Raw genomic sequence first — 20,147 nt, forward strand, 5'->3', positions numbered from 1 at the left:
AGACGTGGGGCTTGGGGAGGAGTTCAGACCACGCATGTGCTGATCTCACCGTGGAGTAATCTTTTGCTGGGTTCATGGTGTGATGGGCTGTTGCTCCGGGGTGGAAACTTGGGAGGTAGGGCCCAGTTGGAGTCATGCCCTTGAAGGATGTACTTTGTCCCCAGCACCTTCCTCTTTCTCAGGTTCTTTCTGCTTCTTGGATATTGAGGTGAGCAGCTTTGCTGCACCCTGTATTCTCCATAGCATGCTCAGCCTCTCTACAGGCCCAAAGTAATGAAACCTCTGAAACCACCAGCCAAAATAAACTGTGTCTCCTTTAAGTTGTATCCCAGGTATTTTGTCACAGTGACAGAAAACCGATGCAGAAAAATGAAATTGAGCCCTTACCTCACACCATATACAAAAACCAACTCCAAATGGGTGAAAATGTTTGCATAGTAGACCTAAAACTGCAAAGCTACTAGAAGAAAACATAGAAAGCTTCATGACGTAGGTCAAGGCAAGAGATTGCTGGATGTGACCCCAGAATCTCAGAGAGCAAAATTAAAGTAGGAAAATAGAATTACATCAAACTAAAGACTTTTACGCAGCAAAGGACACCATCAACAAAGTGAGGAGACAGCTGTGGAATGGGAGAGTGTTTTCCGCACCATGCATCTGGTGAGAGGTTAACATCCAAAACATGTGAGAAACTCAACTAAGTAGCAAGAAAACAAAACACAAACGATCAACAGATAAATGGTTAAAAAATGCTGAGCGTCACGGAAAATGCAAATTGAAACCACAGTGGAAAAATCACCTCACACCCGCTATCAGATGCCGGTTATCGAAAAGGTGAAAGATAGCAGAGCTTAGCAAGGACTTGGAGAAAAGAGAACCCTTGTTTATGGAAATGCAAATGAGTATGGCCATTATGGAAAACCAGGTAGAAATTCCCCAAAATATTAAAAGTGCAATAACCAGATAATTATACTTCCTTAATATTTTTTAGTCCAGATATTGCCAAAATATTCTACTTTATTCATGAGTGATATGATTTGGATAAATGTCCCCAATTGCCTGTGGCAGTACTGGGAGGTAACACAACTTTTAAGAGGTAGGGCCTCGTGGACCGAACTCAGGTCACTGGGGAAAGGTCCTTGAAGGGGATGACGGGACCCCGGCCTCCTCTCTCTCCGCTTTGCTTCCTGGCTGCCACGGTGGCAGCGTCGTCCTTCAGCACACGCTCCTACCATGATGTGCGGCCCGGTCACAGGCCCAAAGACAACAGGGCCGGCTGAACACACTGTGAGCCAAAGTAACCCTTTCCTCTTTTTAAGTTGATTTTTTAAGTATGTGTTCGAGAAACAGAAAGCTGACGAACACCATAATGCAGATTTTTACACTTTTAACATTTAAAAACTAAGCTCCCAAAAACTACATTGATATAAATGACAAAAATAAGCCGGGCGTGGTGGCGCACACTTGTAATCCCCGCGCTTGGGAGGCGGAGACAGGAGGATCGCGCAGGTTCGAAGCCAGCCGCGCTGGCTTAGGAGACCCTGTTTCCAAAAATTAAAAAATAGGTCTGGGAGTGTAGCCCAGGAGGTAGAAGGGCTTCCAGGAATCCCAGTACCACAAAAATAAAATAAAATAAAATAAATGACAAAAATATAATCCTAGAAAACAAAGCTCAAACTTTAGGAAATCACCAATTAGTCATAGTCATGTGACATTCTCCCCACCCGGGAAGATGATTTGGCAGGATATATATTTGAAGTACAATGGGGTTGCCCCTGTCTCACTCAGCTCTTCACTGGACTGAGTTTGGAGTCTGTCCTCCCCTCGAATTTCTTTGTACCCAAACTACATACATCTATCCCAGGAGCTGTACAGCATGACCTATGATTTAATTCTACGTATGTCATCCTGCCCTCCTCTTTAGAGGGTTGACTAAATGCTGTAATTCTTTTTTTCCAGGTTATTGATGATATCATTATAAGACAAGAAGAGGAAGAGAAGAACCGAAAAAAGAAAAAAAAGGAAAAGAAACCCAAGAAAGTCAAAAAAGAGAAGGAACGGAAAACAGGAAAGGAAAAATACAAGGTAAAGAGTTTGCAAAGAATTTCAGAAATTTGATTTTATTTTCTTTTTAGTTCCCTTTGTTGGCTTTCAACCATTGGGATAGTCTCGAGTCTGTTCAGGTTATAGTCACTCATTTCCTGGGAAAATGATTCTGTCTGCCACGTTTTGCTTTATGTTGATTGAGACTTGGGCACCATCTCTTCTACGACCACCACGTGTCTAGTAGGGGGAGTAGTGGCTTCAACGAGTCAGATGCTTTACATAGCTTTGAATTTTTATCCTCAAAATGCATTGTCCCATTTGTCTGTTCTCTAGGGTAGAGAGAAGGGAAAACTTTTGATAAACCAAATGGCCACTGGAAAGTCAAAATAGCCATATCTAATTATGTTCATTCAAATTTGCCATTAACGCCTGCATCTTGGGTATATTTTATTAGAAGCAGTTGTTTCTTACTAGCCAGAGGATTTGGGGGTTCTCCCAGCGCTACTTAGGGTTGGGCCCTCCCTGGTGCAGTGGGGTTGGAAGAGCGGGGAATGGGCCTGCCAGGCGCGGTTGTCTTGCTGAAGTTATCGGAGGGGCTTCACCTTGGAGCTGGTGAGAGGAGTGTGATCCCAGGTCCACCACGTGCTCTTCCGCTGTAATTCACATCAGTCATAACCTTGGGTCCCTGAAGGACACGATCCGCGGTGACCGGCTTGGGAGCAGAGCTGCAGCTGTAGCTGAGGTGTGATGGCCGCACTTCTTGTTCTCCCCGGCACGGTTGCAGCCAGCGCAGGCTCCTGTATCGCTCTAAGGGAGAAGCAAGCGGGGGCCTGGCCCACTGTCCTGAGAGCCTGCCGCCATGTTGTAAGAAGTAGGGAGACTGGCTGGTGAAGGAATCAAGGGGTCAGACATGTAAGCAAGGGGGAAGGGTGACGGTGGATTCGACCACCAGTGCCCGCAGTCTGCGTCCTGCAGGGGAGAGGGTGCTGACCAAGGCCAGCATTTTGTTAAAGCCCTTGGCATGACTGCACTGGCGAGCTGGGGCGACCGCTCCTCTGCCCGGCTCCTCTCCTGCTCTGTGATGGGCTGTCTTTCTACCATTTGTCTTTGTCCATTTTTCCACCATGCACAGAAGAAAAGATTCCTTGCTGCTCCTCTGGGGCACAGACCAAGCCATTAGCAGTAAGTGCTGGGGTGAGCCTTCCAGATCTCCCTTCGGACCAGGCAGTGGGTCCCCAGCTACCCAGAACATCAGTGCCCACAGCTACAGCTGACTTCCTTCCCTGGAATTGCTCCGGTCTTAGGGAGCCCCGTCACCTGAAGCTGTACCCCTCCTGGGGCAGCCAGTGCTCAACCCAGCCCCCTCCCCACCAGCTGGACAGCTCAAAGGGTTCCCCCGTCTTCTGGGCTCCCTGGGGACCAGCTGATAGCTGCTTCACAACTGCACCAGAATTCAGCTTCTCCTTCTGCTCAGGAAACCCCCTTCCCCATCCCCACCCCACGCCCACCATGGGTAATGTTCCCAGAGCCCACCTGCCCAGCCTCCATCTGGGTGTTTCCAGGGAGCCAGACCCATAAGACCACCCAGTTTCCTACTGTCCTGCCTACACCAGAGAGTTTTAACTTGTTCCAGGGGCAGGAAAGACAGCTCACCCCCGGCAGTGAACTTGTCAAATCCCCCACTCGCTCTGCAGGACAATTTCGAAGCACCTACAATTAGAAGAATTTCAATTTTATTGCAAGCATCTTCTAAATATGCATGAGGGCGTTTTACACTTGCAAATTAGATATTCACTGTTAGTGAAGCTTGTTCTATAAAAACCTAAAATTATCAGCTACACAATCTGGCCAATGGAGGGTGCGGATATTTTATTAACTAGCTATTCAAGAGTCGCTTGATAAAGAATTTGGGACAAAAAGCAACGTTAAAGAACTTTGGTCGGCATTTGTGAAGGGCTTGCGAATGAAGGGGGAAATCCTTCAGAATTCTTGAAAATTAATTTGTTCATGAAAAGTATAAATCTACAGAGTGACCGTGTGATTATTAAAAGAAGACATGGAAATCATAAGTAAAAATTGGTATATTTAAATTATGCTACTACACTTTTGGAGAGGTCAGATTATCTTTTCAATGGATTATTTAAAGTATTATTCTAGAGCCAATCTTAGGCTCTGTAGAATCATTCCTGAGCCCAGCTGTTCAGAGCCTTGTGTGAGCATTTGTATTTTTGACCTATATAAAAAGATCTCTGTTATTCATCATGCTTAGTCAGCAATACAGGGGAAAGAGGACAGAAATTTCATTCACGTAGCCCGGACCCTGGCCTGCCTACTCCTAACCCTCTTATGAGGGGCTACTATGGTAGCCCCGCTGTGTGATGATTCTTTGAGAAATCTTATAACTGATGGCTGATCAGCTGCCAGTCAGAAAACTTGGAGAGACCTCATAGCAAAAGCCTGGCAGGGAGCAGGCTCAGTGGTGCACATCTCTAACCCCAGTACTTGGGTGGCTGAGGCAGGAGGATCGCAGGTTCAAGACCCTGTTTCAAAAAAAAAAAAAAAAAAAGGCTGGGGGGCCTGTAGTTTAGAAGTAGGTCTAGTTATCACAAAAACTGAAATAAAAATTGAAGACTGATAAAGTGATCTCTTCAAATAACTTCTCTGAAAAGAAAATGTTCCCTTTCTGAAATATCACAGAGGTAGAAAGTTAAATACCCCAGAAGTCCACGAAATAGTTTCAAATAAGCAATATGGAAAAAAGTGTTATGGGTATAAGAAAAGTAGGCGCTGCCAGTGCCAGGTGTCCCGGTTCCATTCACAGCGCATCAGTGTCTTTTCCAATTCACCCAGGGGTGGGGTCGGGGCTGGTGCAGTGAGAGAGAAGTTGCACTTGGGTCTCTGTAATTGTACACGAAAACGTTTCAAAACACAGCACCCGTGGTTAGTAATCTCGCACTCCTGTATTTCACCAAGCTTAGCAAAGCAATTTAATGTTTAAAGCAGACGTTCTCGACTTCTCTGGGTCCATTTGGAGTCTCTCCATGCTGAGATGGTGAACTACAAAAGAAAAGAGATTGGCTCGATCCAGAAACTCTCGTCTTCAGCTTAGGGCTAGCAGAAGGAAAAACAGAAACAGGAACGCACAGTAGCGCATCCGCAGATGAGCTTCCAGAAACCAGCCTTTCGTTCGCAGGCAAGAACATGAACCTCGACATAAACCTCAGGCCTTATACAAGTAAAAACTGAAAATAGACCATCGACTTAAACATAAAAATATGACGCCTTAAGAGGAAAACAATCCTCAGGACCTGGGGGCCAGGCAAAGAGTTTTTAGTGTTGACACCAAATGTAGGAGCCATAAAAAGGAAAAATTGACAAACTGGACCGCATCAAGTTCAAACACTTTTGCACTGTGAGTGACCCAGTGAAGACAAGCTCCAGACCACAAGAAAACATTTGTGAGCTGACTAATAACTAGAACATATGAGGAATTCTCAAAATTTAGAACATAGAAGGAATTCTCAAAATTTTAACAGTGGAAAAAGTAACTTTCATTGGATCCTTGATTTTAGATCAAAATTACTAGGGAGCACAGATAAGAAGCCCCCACCCCACAGAGTACCTTAAAGAGGGTGCCCGAAGGCACTTTCTGCCTCCCATAGCAGCTTCTGCAGGTGGCCTTTGGGGACCAGAGCAATTTTTTTTTTTTTTTTTTTTTTTTTTGGTGGTACTGGGCGTGGAACCCAGAGGCTTTCTACCTCCAGGCTATACTCCCAGACCTTTTTTTATATTTTATTTGGAAACAGGGTCTCACTAAGTTGCTGAGAGCCTTACTAAGTAGTGAGGCTGGCTTCAAACCCGTGTGATCCTCCTGTCTCAGCCTCCCAAGCATGGGGATTACAAGCGTGCGCCACCACGCCTGGCTGACCAGAGCAATTTTCTTTGTCTTACCTTCATTGGTGTGGACCTCACATTGGTTTTGGAAACAAAGCTAACAAAAATGGAGATGGAGCCCTGTAGGATCCAGCCCTGTACCTACTTCCCCACCCCCATCTCTATCTCTATCTGAATCTCTATCTCTCTGTCTTTCAAGCCATACATTAAACCAGCCTCGGCAACTTAACAAGACCCTGTCTCAAAATTAAAATAAAATAGAGCTAGGGGTGTCAGTTGAAAGTATAATGCCCTTGGTTTCAATTCTCAGCACCAAAACACTTCCTAGAGAAAAGTTATATTTGGTCCCATGAGAGAAGGGGCAGAGGAAGCCCTGGGCACGAGGGAGATGACCCAGAGCCTGGGGCTGCATGGATGGAGCTCATCAGTTAGACTCAGCTAACCATGCTCATAACCCAAACCTGCCCCCATCGCCATGGCTGGCACTGGACCACGAGCTGCTACTGCCTCTCAGGGGGCACCTGCCACCACCTCTTAGCCGAGGCTCTACCTCCATTAGTCTGCCACAACAGCACCCAGAGGGACCGTGAACTCTGAGCAATAGGCCAACCGTACTGGACATGCAGCGGGACACAGTCACCACTGCTGGAGGAAGGAGGGAGGCCAGGAGAGGACCTGGATATGACCAGCCCATGGATTATCACCCAGCCATGCAGAATTCTGGGACGAGGAAGGGACAGTTCTCCTGCACACCTGCCATGAGAAGGGAGAGCTAAGAGTGATGGAACAAGTCAGGAGGTCCTTCACAGAGAGAAGCCACTCATGTCAAGTGCTGCAGGGAGGTCCAGGCAGCATGGGGAAGGCGTGGTTAAGGTCACCGTGCCAGTCCTGAAAGGCCACTGCAGCTGAGGAGGTGCAGAAGCAGATGAAGCTGGCAGAAGCTGGCTGGGGGGAGAGCACAGCTAGTGGAGACCCTCCTTCAAGAAGGGCAGTGCAGTGGCGCACACTTGTGATCCTGGTATTTGGGAGGCTGAGACAGGAGGATCACAGGTTCACGGCCAGCATCAGCTACTTGGTGAGGTCCTCCATAACTTAGTGAGACCCTGTTTCAAAATAAAGAATAAAAAATAGGGCTGGGAGTGTAGCTCAGAGGTAGGATGCCCCTGGGTTCAATCCCTAGTACTATAAAAATAAAAAAGAAAGTGATTAACAAAGAAAGGGGGGCCTTTGAGGTGGCAGAGGAGTGCAAGTGGGAGGAGCAACGGGCAGGTGTGATGGTGTGTTGGGGAGGGACTCTGGGGAGCCAGGCAGGCAGGCAGGAGGCCAAGCAGAGAGAGGAAGGAGAGGTTCCTCTTAGGGAGAAAGCCCTGGAGGGGAAGCAGAGAACCGGAAGGGGCAGCTTCCCTTTCCAGGCACCACCCTGCCTCTCACCCCATCATCCTACCAGGCGATCTGAAATAGTTCATCAGAGCAGCAAGGCATGCTTGATGCAGAGGGGCACAGATAGGTTATTGAATCAGCCATGGTTCTGTGGAGAATAGTTCTAGTGGGAGGGTGTGTGTGTGTGTGTGTGTGTGTGTGTGTGTGTGTGAGAGAGAGAGAGAGAGAGAGAGAGAGAGAGAGAGAGAGAGAGAAAGAGAGAGAGAGAGAGAGAGATTCTTTCAAAGGCCTATGTGAGAAATGGGTTTATTCTTACCACCATGAAAATAACCAGGAGGATCTTTCTGGCAAAAATTAAATATACTATCACAGAGAGAATTGAGACCTATATTTAGGACTTAGAAGTGTATTTTTAGCCTTCACATTGTGGAGGCTCTTGGATCCGCTGTTTCTTGTGTGTGGGCAAAATGGCCTCCCGCGCCCCAAAAGGCATGAGTGGCTGTGAATCTCTGGCGTTGGCGGTATGCAGGAGCAAGGACGCCAGAGGGCATTCCAAGTGCAGTCGCCCAAACGTGGAGCTCGTCGTTTTGGGTTTTTTTTTTTAAGTTAAGTTGTATAAGCTATCACATTATTTGAGTAATTTTTTAATTTTAAAATGCTGTTTCCAGCCGCGATAGGCTCTGGGCTGATTTCCACTTGCAGATCCTGAGAAGGAGTTGGTCCCTCCACCTTCCCGTCAATGGGACGTCTCCAGCGTGCCCAGCCCCACCCCCGCCTTGGGAGGCTAAGACAGGAGGACGGCGACTCTAGGCCAGCCTCAGAATCATGAGGCCCTCTGAAACTTAGTAAGACCCTGACTCAAAATAAAGAATAAAAAATAGGGCTGGGGTCTAGCCCCCAGACACAGACCCCAGGGAAGGAGCAGGTGATGCAGAAGCTGCTGAGGGCCCTTGTGACGTTTGAACTTGTGTGTGGCAGATACGTGCCAGAACGCGCACCTTCAGTTGTGGGGGATGGAATAGCTGCGGCTCTGTCTGAATTTTGCCACACTCCCATAGACGTGAGTGCCAGCAGCCTACTTTCAGATTCGGTAGAACAATCCCAGCATAACTGCCGCCGTCTGAGCCTGTCTTTAAGCCAAGCAGGACATGAGTTAGCGTTTCTGGAGGGACCACTGTTGGCACGCCATCCATCGGCTCTAATAGCACTGAGACAAACCCAGGGGAGCGTGTCACGAGGGGCTGGGCTCAGTGGCTGAGCGCTCGCTTAGCCTGCGAGAGGCCCTCTCTAGTGCCACCAGAAAGCACACACACACACACACGTATGTATGTATGTCACAGAACTCTTCTAGAACCATCCCTCTGCATTCTCTCTCCGCATCCTTCAGCATATCTCAGAAACATCCTGCACACAGCACCTCCCTGTGCTGTGCAGAACACCGTAGCAGATAGAAATTCTCTAAAAACAGTCAGTTCCCGTCAACCTGCTTTGTAAACATAATCTAAAGGTGAGATCCGGAGGGCTCCAGCAATTTATTTGTACAAAACAACTGTTTTGTCCTTTGCGCTGTACAACAAGCAGACTGTGAAAAGAAAGCAGGGTCCAGCCTGAGAGTACCAGCAGCTTGGAAGGAGCCACGCTGCCGGTACAGTGTGGCCAGGAGCCCTGCAGGCCAAGCCTCCGGCCGCTGAAGGGAACATGTCTCCAGGGTGTCTCGGAGACAGCAAGGCCCTGAAGACGAGCTGTGGAAACGGAACTTACAGCAAGAGAAGAAGGTCAGAAGCCGCAAACCGCAGACCATGCGTGCTGACGTGAGAGGTAGCGGGCAGGTGATGCGTGGCCCGGCTCTGAGCGGGACCGGCCAGAGCCCAGAACACAGAGGCGGGATGTGGCCATGGAGCTGTGGAAACCACCAGCCACCAGTTCCGCGGCCAGAACGCCTGTGTTCCCAGCATTTGGATGTTAAACCCTGCCCCAATACCGTGTGTGAGGAGCCCTGGTGTTTGGATGGGTGGGGAGTTCTCAGGGCTCAGAACCAGGCCCGACTCCTCTGTCCCCCTCCTCGGAAGCTGTCCACAGTGGCTGAGGTCCACGCTGCCACACTGCCAGCCGACCAGCACGCCATGCTTCTGATGCAGAGGTGTGACCTCCTGCCCCCCAGGACAGCTTCCTGCCACTTGGCTGAGCTGAGGGTGGTAGTGGTGATGGCCGAAAAGTTCCTATCAGAAAAGGCAGCCTGTGACAAGGTTCCCAGTGCGACGTGACTCCATCAGAGAATGATTCAGGGGGAAGAAAGCCCTTCGGGATTGAGATGGGGGATACAGACTTCCTCATGGACTCCTCCCCAAATGGGTAACGTATGAAATGTTTAAAATAGCAACCAAAGAGGGAGAATCACCCAGGACACTTCAGGACTCTATCAAAGAAAGAAACTTCTTGAAGAGAGAAAACAGAAACGGCACTGCACTTTTGCCTCCAGATAAAAAGTGTCCTGTGCGGCTGCAGTGTGCCATTACCACGTCTGCAGGGAGCCATTGGAGAGGCTAGGACGCCAGTCTCGGTGACTAAGACTCCATGATTCCCAGCTGGCCTAACGGTATTTCTCCCCCTTGAGAACCTGAGAGTTACTCTAGAGTTACTCTAGAGTTGCACAAGTAGACACCACACTGAATCCACAGAGAGCCCGAGCCACCCACGGGGTGGATGGATGGATCTTCTCCAGGAGGCCGCACGGCCAGGACAGCAGGGAGATGAGCACACAAGCACCCAAAGCCTGCGCCTTCCTCCAGCTCCCTGACCCTGTGCCAGCCAGAGTGCAGGTCAGTCCTGCCGTAGCAGCCTGCTCCTGAGCCCAGCCGAGCTCTGAACAGGGGGCTCTGGCTCCTTCCACAGCCGCTGCCATCGCTCTGTCTGTGTGTGTGTGTCCAGAAATTTATACACACACACACACACACACACACACACACACACAATCCATGAGTATTTGAGTCTTTAGTGAGCTCTGGAGAGAGAAGATAGGCTGGACCTGGTGGCACATGCCTGTAATCCCAGTTCTTGAGATGCTGAGACAGGAGGATTCCAGGTTCCTAGCCTGTCTTAGCTACTTAGTGAGGCCCTTCCAACTTAGTGAGACCCTGTTTTAAAGTAAAGAATAACGCTGGGCGTGGTGGCACACGCTTGTAATCCTCGCGCTTGGGAGTTGGAGACAGGAGGATCGCACAGGTTCAAAGCCAGCCTCGCTGGCTTAAGAGACCCTGTTTCCAAATAAAAATATAAAACAGGTCTGGGAGTGTAGCCTGGAGGTAGAAGGGTTTCCCGGAACTCCAGTACCACCAAAAAATAAAATAAAATAAGGCTTGGGATTGGGGATGTAGACTGCTCCTGGGTTTAATCCCTAGTACCACAAAAAAAAAAAAAAAAGAAAAGAAGAGGAAAAGGAAAGGAGAGAAGAAATTAACAGAGAGAAGCAATAAATATCTGACAGTACTTACTAGCACTAGTTCAGATTCCTCTTCTGTTCACGAATTCCACCTCCTCCAAGAATTCCCTGTCCATCTGTGAATTCTGTTTCCTCCAGGGATACCTGGTCCGTCCTGCTATTTTCTTGCATCCCTGAAAGTTTGCCTGTGTGACTGGGCATCTTGAGTCCCTGGCGGACTTCCTGAAGGCACCTTTGGTTGAAGTGAGCCCCAAAAGGCAGGTCAGTTGCTCCAGAGGTCTGAGCGCACGGTATTTCTGCCTAATGGCTAGTCCTTGACTGACGTTCACTCCCAGTTACCAAAGCAAAAAACCTGGCCAAGAGGGGTCAGTTCTTGGGATGAATGCATATTTTTTTTTTATTGAGGTAAATTTCATGACCAATATTTGGGGGAGGGGCTATTCCTTAAGGGGGAGGATGGGGGTGTGCGGGGAATTAGTAGACAACCAGGCCCTGGGGTAGAAGGCACAGATAATTGGTTAAAGTCCACACTGGTGGAGGAGGGAAATAGAGAACTGAGAACGGGCAAGAAAATAGCGGGGTCACGGGGGACAGTCCGAGACACAGTGTGGTGGGTTGCAACAACCGGCGTAGTGGTGTCCTACACAACAGGTCAAACAGATCCATAAGAAGGGGGGTTGGCCATCTGGCCACTATCTGTAAAAACAGCCATTAAAAGCACATTGGGGGAAACAAGTGGCGGGAGAATGAAATGAAAATTTAACCCCAATTTTGGTTTTAAAAAAAAAGGTCTAAAAGGGGGATAGAGCAGGAAAGGATAATCAGGAATGGAGGGGCGACCGTAAGGTTTTCCAAATGGTGAAAAAGGGGCCTGTTGGCTGGTAGGGGAGGGAGGTTGGAGAAGGTTGAAAGGAAGAGCAGAAGTGCCCTGCGTCAACAGAACCCGAGCAGTAGAACAGTGAGGACAAAGGGAATTTTGGGTTTCCATGTCTGCCTGCGGGTGAGAATGAAGAACAGGAGACAGGCATCCCCATTATCCTGATCAATGTCCAGGAACGGGGCCAAGAGGATGGGAGGGACGTCTCCACTCCCCTCTCTGGCCAGAGGAGGACAACCTGGTTGTCTGGGCAACTCTGATGCGGCCGCGCATTTGGACAGAGAAGCCAGAGACAGTGACCCGCAAACCAGAGTAAGGGGAGGGAACTCACCCCATCCAAGAACGGTTCCAGTTTCAGGGGAGTAGAGAGGAGGGTTCCCCTCAGGGGCCTGGCGGGGACCATCCACCATGGAGCCACAGGGTCTCAGGGAGAGAAAGATGCACCCCTCCTGGGTCTCAGCACCAGATATAACGTTGAAATTGAGCCAGGGGTTGCAGGAGAGGCAAATCCCACAAAGGCATGTGAGACCAGGCACTTTTAATTGGCCCCCCTGGGAGAGGTCTGCTGACCAATATTGTGAGGGGGAGGGGCCGATCAGTCAGCAGAGTCAAGCCTGAGGAAGCGAGGATGTTTAGTACCCGGGGTCCTGGGGTGGGGCTGGTGAGGTGGGAGGATTCTGGTCCTCTCAGAATATCTGGGGCTCCACCTCCTGTCCCAGCTGCAGGGTCCTGTGGGGGGGGGGCCCGACCTATCACCCACCACCTCCCCAGCCCAGCCTGCCCTGCAGCCATCAGTCCACTTCCAGAGCTACAGAATCGCTGCTCCAAACTTTTCAGATAAATGTGGCCTGGGAGGCAGCTTGGGCTGCTGAGGGGCTCGACTTTGTCCCTTACGGAGGAGGCTCCCAGGATCTCCAAGACAGAGGCTTCTGAGGGGGCTTCAAAGGAAGTTATGAGGTCAGATCTGCCCGGAGTCCCTTCTGGAAGAATGGACAGGGTGGCCCTGAGTTGGACAGCTGGGGAGCTAGGAGGGAACAGAACTGGAGTGGAAGGGAAGGGGAGTTCCTGGAGAGAGTTGGAAGTAAAATGGGCATGGCTTGATGCTGCTTGGCAGAGGGAAATGCAGGGGAAGGAGAAACTCACAGGATGGACACGCAGTGACCACTTGCTGCGCCCCAGAGCCCAATACTGGAAGAGTCTGGTGCCCAGAGTCGCGGAACTTCTCAACAGCCCTGTGAGAGACGCCCCGCGACCCTTTGCCTGCCTCTCTAAGCACAAGGGAGGCGTGGAGTGTGGAGAAACTCCTCGTGCATAGGAAGTCCCCATCAGAAGCCTGACTTTGGTGTGGCAGAAATGTTATTACAGGGAAACATCAATGCAGGGCAGCTCTCACGACTGGGAGCAGAGGGACCTGGAGGCACAGGGACCACGGGTGTCTTGCTGGGCTCAGAGCAGGTGGCAGGGGGACTAGCTTTCTCTCGGTGCACAGAAGCCAAGGAGAATCTGGTTGGGCACTCTCTACCCTGGGAAGGCGTGGGGTACAGAGGCTAGCAAGACCTGCTTCCTTCCAGGAGGGGACTGGGTTCCAGGTCTCAGGGGAGGCTGCAGTGCAGCTCCCAGCAGGTTCTGGGAATGCAGTAAAGAGCTGAAGACAGGAGACGGGTGGGATCTCAGCCTTCAGAGCTGGAGGGAGCCAGGTCACTCATACATCAGACCAAACCTGGCAGCGGGGTCCCGCAGGAAGGCACCTAGCAGACAGAGCAGTCTGGGTGGGGATGTGGCCCTGAGCCTGCCCTTCCCTGCCCTGAGTGGACGCAGCACTCCTGGCTCAGAGCAGCCCAGGAGCCGCCCTGATGACAGGGCAGGACCTGCGTGACAGAGCAGAGTTCCAGCAAGGAGGCTCCAGCACCTTTGCTGTCGGGCCTCAACAGATAAACTCTGCCAGCAATTAACAAAACATTGTCCTGTTCTCAGCAGGAGGAAGAGGAGGAGTGGAAAATGTCACCAAGTGTTTTCCTTCACTCGATGGAGGAAGGAAATAACTTATACAAAGGTCAGTCTGGGGGACTGTTTACAGTGGCCCAGACGTCACTGTCCACTGAGCGTGACCCCCTGGCCCCACCCCCAGAGTCTATTGGGAATCCTGGAGTACTCATTCACAAGAGGCTACCAGCGTGCGGTGCGTCCAAGAGTCCCTGCCCATCTCTGGTACTTCTTGGTGGCTTCAGGCACATAGTGGTAAAGAGCAAGACGCATAAAGATGGGGACATAATCAAAACTTCTGTCCTGTCTTTTGAAGCCCTAAGCTTTCAGCCGGCCATTCTCTTGCTTAGTGTCAAGGAAGAAGAGAATCTCGTAGATTGTTTACCTTAGGAAAATCCATACCAGATGTATAGTAAAATGCGGTCCATCAATTAGACTAGGACATATGCCTGAATCCTGACGCATAATTCCTTTGTCAGTTGTTCGGCATAATTAGCATAGCCAGAATCTGGCCCAATGTGCAAGCGCATGAATGAATGGTCTTTCAAATATTTCCATTATAACTTACTAGGACGATGAGCCAGTTTCTTCAGTCCTGCTCCACCCTCAGGATAAATCCCAACACAGAGTGATCTGTCAGCGTGACCAGGTCATTAGTGCTGTTGTGCAAATTCCTGAGAAATGCAATAAGGACACAAAGGAGAACATTTGCAAACATCCGTCAGTCACACACTTCCTTTCCAATTTCGGTCTTATCTGGACAACTTGGGTACAACTATTAACTTCAGATCTATTACAGATAGAAAGATAAATAGATGAGCATTTGTATGTGATGTTAACTGTGCAGTTAATATATATTATATGTTAATCATTTATGTGTTAATTCAAGATTTTCATCCCAATAAATTGAGTCCTATCCTAGCAACAATATGAATATAGGTAGGGGTTTGATATGCTAGCTGTTCGAGAGAAAAATGTCTGTGTGCCACCTAAAATTCTCTTACAGACCACTCATGGCAAGGAAGGGTACCACATTGCCCACGATGCTGAACTGAGGCAAAGCCCGGGGGGCACCGTAGCATTGGCAGGACTTGGCACCTGCTCTGATGGGGAGGAAGGAAGTCAAAGAGGTCAACTGGCATATACTAAGTGCCCAAGATCTGCAAGGCGGGATGTCTTCCGTGCCATCATTGCTCTGCCCATCGGCAGAGTTGAAGGGAACACCTACCCCATCCAGGTCTGAGGATCGTCAGCTCTTGAGCACACAGTGTGCAGAATGGTCACTAGCCAACACATTCGCCCACTTGCATACGCACTCAGCAAACACCAACCGAGCACCGTGCCCTGCTGGACCCAAAGATGGCACCCGCCAGCAGCACGCTGCCACGCGCTGGGTGCCGTGGGCCGGCTGGGATGGGAGAGTGTATGAGCTGGGTGGTTGGTGTAAGTGAGGTTAACAGAGGGACATCGGTGGGTCTGTCCAGCTAGGATTCGCAGCAACCCCTGCTGCAGGGTCACGGGCCTGGGTGAGGTCCCACGGGCTTTCAGTGCCAGCCACAGGAACGACATTTGCAAAGTGCTTTGTGTAGTGTTACCTGTTGGCCTCCCTCACAGCACACGAGGCCCCAAGCCCGCTCTCAAGCCCTCTCACGCCCATTCACTTTCTGTGGAAGCCCTCCCCCGGCCTGGCCTGGAGCTCCCCCTTGGGCCTTCTGGGGCCCTTGCTGACTTTACCACCTTCTCTCTTTCTTGTCACACCCTCATTTTGATGGCGCTTGTCCCCAGAGGCGAGTCCCCAAGGGGCGCTGCAGGCAGGGGCCGCGTGTACTGTCATCCACTCTCACTGTCCAGATTTGGAAGGCCCAGCACCTTCCCTTCTCATATAGCCGTGGGGAAACTGAGGTCAAGGAAGAGAGGCTGGGGAGAACAAACCCTCCTCTGCCATCACAGGACACCAGGGCAGGCGTCCGAACTCCATCTCAAGAAGGAGCACAGAAGGACGCGGTGTGGACTTTGCCCGCGGCTTCACTCCTACCACCAGGCCCACCTACCTTCTGTTGCTGTCTCAGAATGCCTGTCCCTTCAGTAAGGCCTCCCCATGTGGCGTGACCGTCTCCCCTGTCCGAGCCGCCTGCTTTACTCACCAACCTGGGCTCAGATGGGAGGAGCCATGCCCATTGCTTCCTGTGGGGTGTCAAGACCCCGAGGGCGGGGCCTTCCATTTTCTACCCGCTCTGTGACCAGCGCCTGGCCATCCCCACGCTCCACGCAGCCATTTCATGACTGAACATAATCCCTGTCTTCTTCATGAGTGGACGTGGATGAACCATGATTTAACAACTGACATCATCCGTGTGTTCTTCACGAGTGGACGTGGGATGAATTCCATCGCATGGTGTGGCTGGAAAGTGGACAAGGCCAGACAGGTTTCTATTATTATTATTACCCTTTTAATACTCTGAATTTGTTACATACAATGTGGGCACATTGTTTTGACAGAACACAAAAAATAATTTTGAGAAAATTGAACCTTCCCATGGCAAGCCACGCCTTGCAACCTGCCAAGCCACACAGGAAAGCTCTCCACGGGCCCTGCCTCCTGTTAGTGTCCATTTCCAGGACGCTGAGCACCCAGGGTCCTTCCAGGAGGAAACCTGAGTGTCCCCTCCCTAAGTGGACTTGGTGGCCTTGAGTGTGTTATCTGCCTGGTCTCTGGTAACTTAGAGAAATCAAATCTCTTCATCCTGGAATTCTACTCTTTAAAATCTAAGGTTTTCCCTTTCAAGTTAGACATTAGCATTTTAATCGCTAAGATTAGCCCCCTCCCCTCGGGGGGGCTGGCCCGCCCTCCCCCCACGTGTGAACAGGCCCGGGCCAGCTTTTCACATTCTTGGGATAAAAGGGAGTGGGGCAGTTGCTGCCCTTTGAGGGTCGGGAACAGCTTCCTGCATTTATAAATGTCCATGAAATTCTTAAAGGGATTGAAAAGTGCCCTGTGTAGAAGAAATGTCATGAGAAAAGCCAAGCCTCGGTGGAAAACTGGATCCATTGACACCATCCAGTGGGGGGAGCCGTGAGCGCCACCGTGCAGGGCTTGATTTTAAAAGGTATCCTCAGCGCCAGCATGCGAATGTGTTACTTGCAACTGTTTTTACATAAATAATCATGCCATGGTTTCCTTTCTGTTAAGTATTCGGAGCTCTTTTTATTGAAGAACCTGTTGTTCCCCGGTTTTAGTGCATCTGTCCAGAGGGAAAAAGAAAGGCCGCTCCTTGTAAATAACAACGCTATTTGGCTTTAAACCGCCTTCGTGGAACAAGTGGGTTTCACAGTTGTCTGAGATTTAGTACTTTTACAAGGGGAAAACAGTTATTATTCGCAAATAGCACATTATAACGTATCGAAGCCCTTTCTAAAATTATTTTCAAGGGAAAAGCTAACAATTTTAAACACATAAAAAAAAGCATGTGCTATTCCTACATTTTAAAGTAGCCCACCTCTTAAGCGTATGTACATTTCAGAAGTCTTCTATAAAGAAAGAACGGCACTCAAGCGAAGACCCAGAGCCGCCCTCTGCCTCTGGCGCTCAAACATCCTACACGCTAGCCACAAAATCCACGTTCTTTGGGATCCAGCGTGAAGAATACACCTGCAAATATTAATGGCAAAATGTTTTTTACATCAGCAGGCTGTCATAGACAACTTGCATCGTGTGAAATGTCTACGCCCTGACTCTAGACCAGGAAGGATTATTCATGAGAATAGAAACCAGCCCAGGCCCTTGAACCTTCTCCTACATCCCTGCCCCCCGGCCCACCAGCAGCCTGGCTGTCACCTCCCCCTCCTCTGTGTGATGGCCCCCTTGAGCTTCAGCCTCACCCTGCAGCTGCCTGGAGACTCACCTCCTCTCATCTCCTCTAGGGACCTCCCTTAAGGATGCGCGCTCCATCCCCTCTCCCACCCACCCACCCCACCCCCAGGCCCTGCTGGGTCCTGGCCACCAGACCACCTCCCCAGTAGCTGCGCTACCTGGGGAAGTCCTATCAATAATTTGCCATTTTTTTGTGATTTGATTTCTGTCTGCTGCTTCTCAGTCCACATTGGGCCTTCTAAAAGAAATGTGAGTCCCATTGGCATCACCACTGTCAAAACCCTTCCCCACAACCTGGCATTCCCCGCTCACCAGAGCTTGGTGGCAGGGACTGAGGTCAGCCTGCCATTTTCATAATCCTGAGAGAGAGGGAAGGAAGAGAGAGGAGAGAGAAGAGAGGGGGGAGAGAGAGAAAAAGAGAGAGAGAAGAAAGAGGAGGAGGAGGAAGAGGAGGAGGAAGAAGAGGAGGAGGAGGAAGAAGAGAAAGAGGAAGAGGAGGAAGAGGAGGAGGGGGAGCGGGAGGAAGAAGAGGAGAAGGAGCAGGAAGGAAGAAGGAGGAAAGGTGAGAAGAAAACTTCCTAGCCTCTGATGGAATCCAGACAAGCTCCAGTCCAGCCAACACCTACTGTTCCAGAGTCTGCCCAGGACATGAGTCTTCCCGCCTCACCCATGCATGGTGACGTCACGGCACCCATAGACTCTCCATGCTGGCCACTGGATCTGCGCCATGGCCTCTGAACCTGACCTGCATTGTTTAAAATCCAGCCACCCTTCTGAGTACAGTCTTCCTGCTGCTGTCCTGTCTCCGGGGTCCTGGCTGTGGCCACGGTGAGGTACCATGTGTCCTGCATGAGTCCTCTCCCCCCTGAAGCTAAAGAAGGGTCATCCAGGGGAGTCCAAGCGTGTAGATGCTCTGCTCCTGGGGCAACAGCAGCAACCCTGGGGCTAAACTGGGAACTGGACACACTATTGCATTTTTTATCCTCGCCCCAGCTCTATGAGGAGGGCTATTTTCATTCCAGAGAAAAGGAAACAGGTTCAGCAAGGCTGTTGCCTGCTGTTGACTGCTGGTGAGTGGTAGGGCCTGACCTAGGCCAGGTACCTATCACACCATGACACTGGTAACCCTGGCAGCTTCCTGGGCTCGTGTCAATTGGCCTGAGCCCTGGGAAAACATCCTGGTGCCATTTTCCAGTGCTTTGTGTGCGTGAGAATCTTGGCGCCGTTCCTCTGTGTCTCGGGAATGTGGCTTCCCTGCATCAGGCCACATCTTGTCCCTTCCTTCCTTGCTCAACCCTTCTGCTAATCTAATCCTGCTGCTCCAAGATCTAGAGATCTGACCCCTTCTTCCTGCTCTGTGGTCTCTGCGCATCTTCAGGCACCTTTTCAGCTCTGGATCTTTCTATCTAATAAGCCTGGCTCTCGCTGGCTGCCAGGCACACGGCTCTGTGTGGGTGTTAAGTTTAAGGGCCACCGGGCCCCTCTCAGCCAGCTGGCAGGGCAGCATGCTGAGGGCCCGCGGAGGTGGAGAAACCTCCCCATCACCCACACCACGCCTCCCCTGGAGGCCCCACAGACGCTCTTTCTAAGATGTGGCCATTGTCGGGCAGAGGCCAGGAGCCTCACTGTACCCCCGTGGCCCTTGGTTGCCTTCCCAAGTCGACGGTCATTACCGCCCTCCAGTGAGTTCCCAGAGAAGTGGCCAAGCTGGGTGGCACTTGGGAGCTAAGTTCCAGCAAGTTTTCTTCCCATTCTGAATATAGAGTCTAGGAAAAGTTCTGCAATGTATCTTGCAGGGAGATCCCACCTCCACATGTATCTGGAGTCCTGAGAGCCAGAGAGCTCTTTTTCAATGTATTTGAGTGGTGCCAAGTTATCTGTGTTTTCTCTAGGCCCCACTTCCTATCTACCAGGATAAGGCAAAAGGAAATGTTTAAATATGTAATTTCAAAAACATTCCAAAATACAGTAGTTCAAGCAGGGAAAATAATGGATGCTTGTGTCGTTAGTGTCGCCTGTTTTGTAATAGGGATCAAAGGTAATTAATGGTGAGTTCAACGGGCAGAAAAACCTCTTTCGTTTTAATGAATAATAAAAAAATAATAAAATGGCTGGGCATGTTGGTGCATGCTTGTAAGCATGTACTTGGGAAGCTGAGACAAGAGGATCCCAGGTTCAAGGACAACCTCAGCAACTTGGCAAGACTCTGTTTCAAAATAAAAAGGGCTGAGGGTGTAGCTTGGAGGTAGAATGCCCCTAGTTCAATACTCAGCACCAAAAACATTAATATGACATTTTACAAAGACAGAGACCGACCATGGTATAATGTCACCATGAATATATTGTTTCTATTTGGTTATCATCATATAATAGGATGCTGTTTGCATTGTGCTTTTTATTATTAACTGTTTTCACATCAACAATTTTTTATGTGTGTGTGGTACTGGGAACAGAACCCAGGGGTAGTTTACCTCTGAGTTACACCCCCAACCCTATTTTTTATTCTTTATTTTTTGAAACAGGGTTTCACAGAGTTGCAAAGGGCCTCACTAAGTAGGAGGCGAGGCTGTCTTCAAACCGCCATCCTCCTGTCTCAGCCTCCCAGCTTCTGGGATTACAAGCATGTGCCACCATGACCCGCTCCTTTTTTATTATTT

At 50.0% G+C, this 20,147-nt stretch overlaps 1 protein-coding gene across 1 annotated transcript in view; it reads left to right on the forward strand.

Moving 5' to 3' along the window:
* Positions 1 to 20,147, forward strand: part of DRC11 (dynein regulatory complex subunit 11) — a gene marked incomplete at its 5' end in the record, with an annotated part of 132,512 nt that overhangs the window by 61,785 nt on the left and 50,580 nt on the right. Inside the window, 2 exons of the mRNA XM_080689629.1 lie at positions 1,960 to 2,085; positions 13,614 to 13,689. Coding sequence (XP_080545755.1) covers positions 1,960 to 2,085; positions 13,614 to 13,689 — 202 coding nt within the window. The remainder of the gene's footprint in view (positions 1 to 1,959; positions 2,086 to 13,613; positions 13,690 to 20,147) is intronic.

The sequence above is a fragment of the Muscardinus avellanarius genome (assembly GCF_963383645.1).
Source record: "Muscardinus avellanarius genome assembly, chromosome: 2".
NCBI lineage: Eukaryota > Metazoa > Chordata > Mammalia > Rodentia > Gliridae > Muscardinus > Muscardinus avellanarius.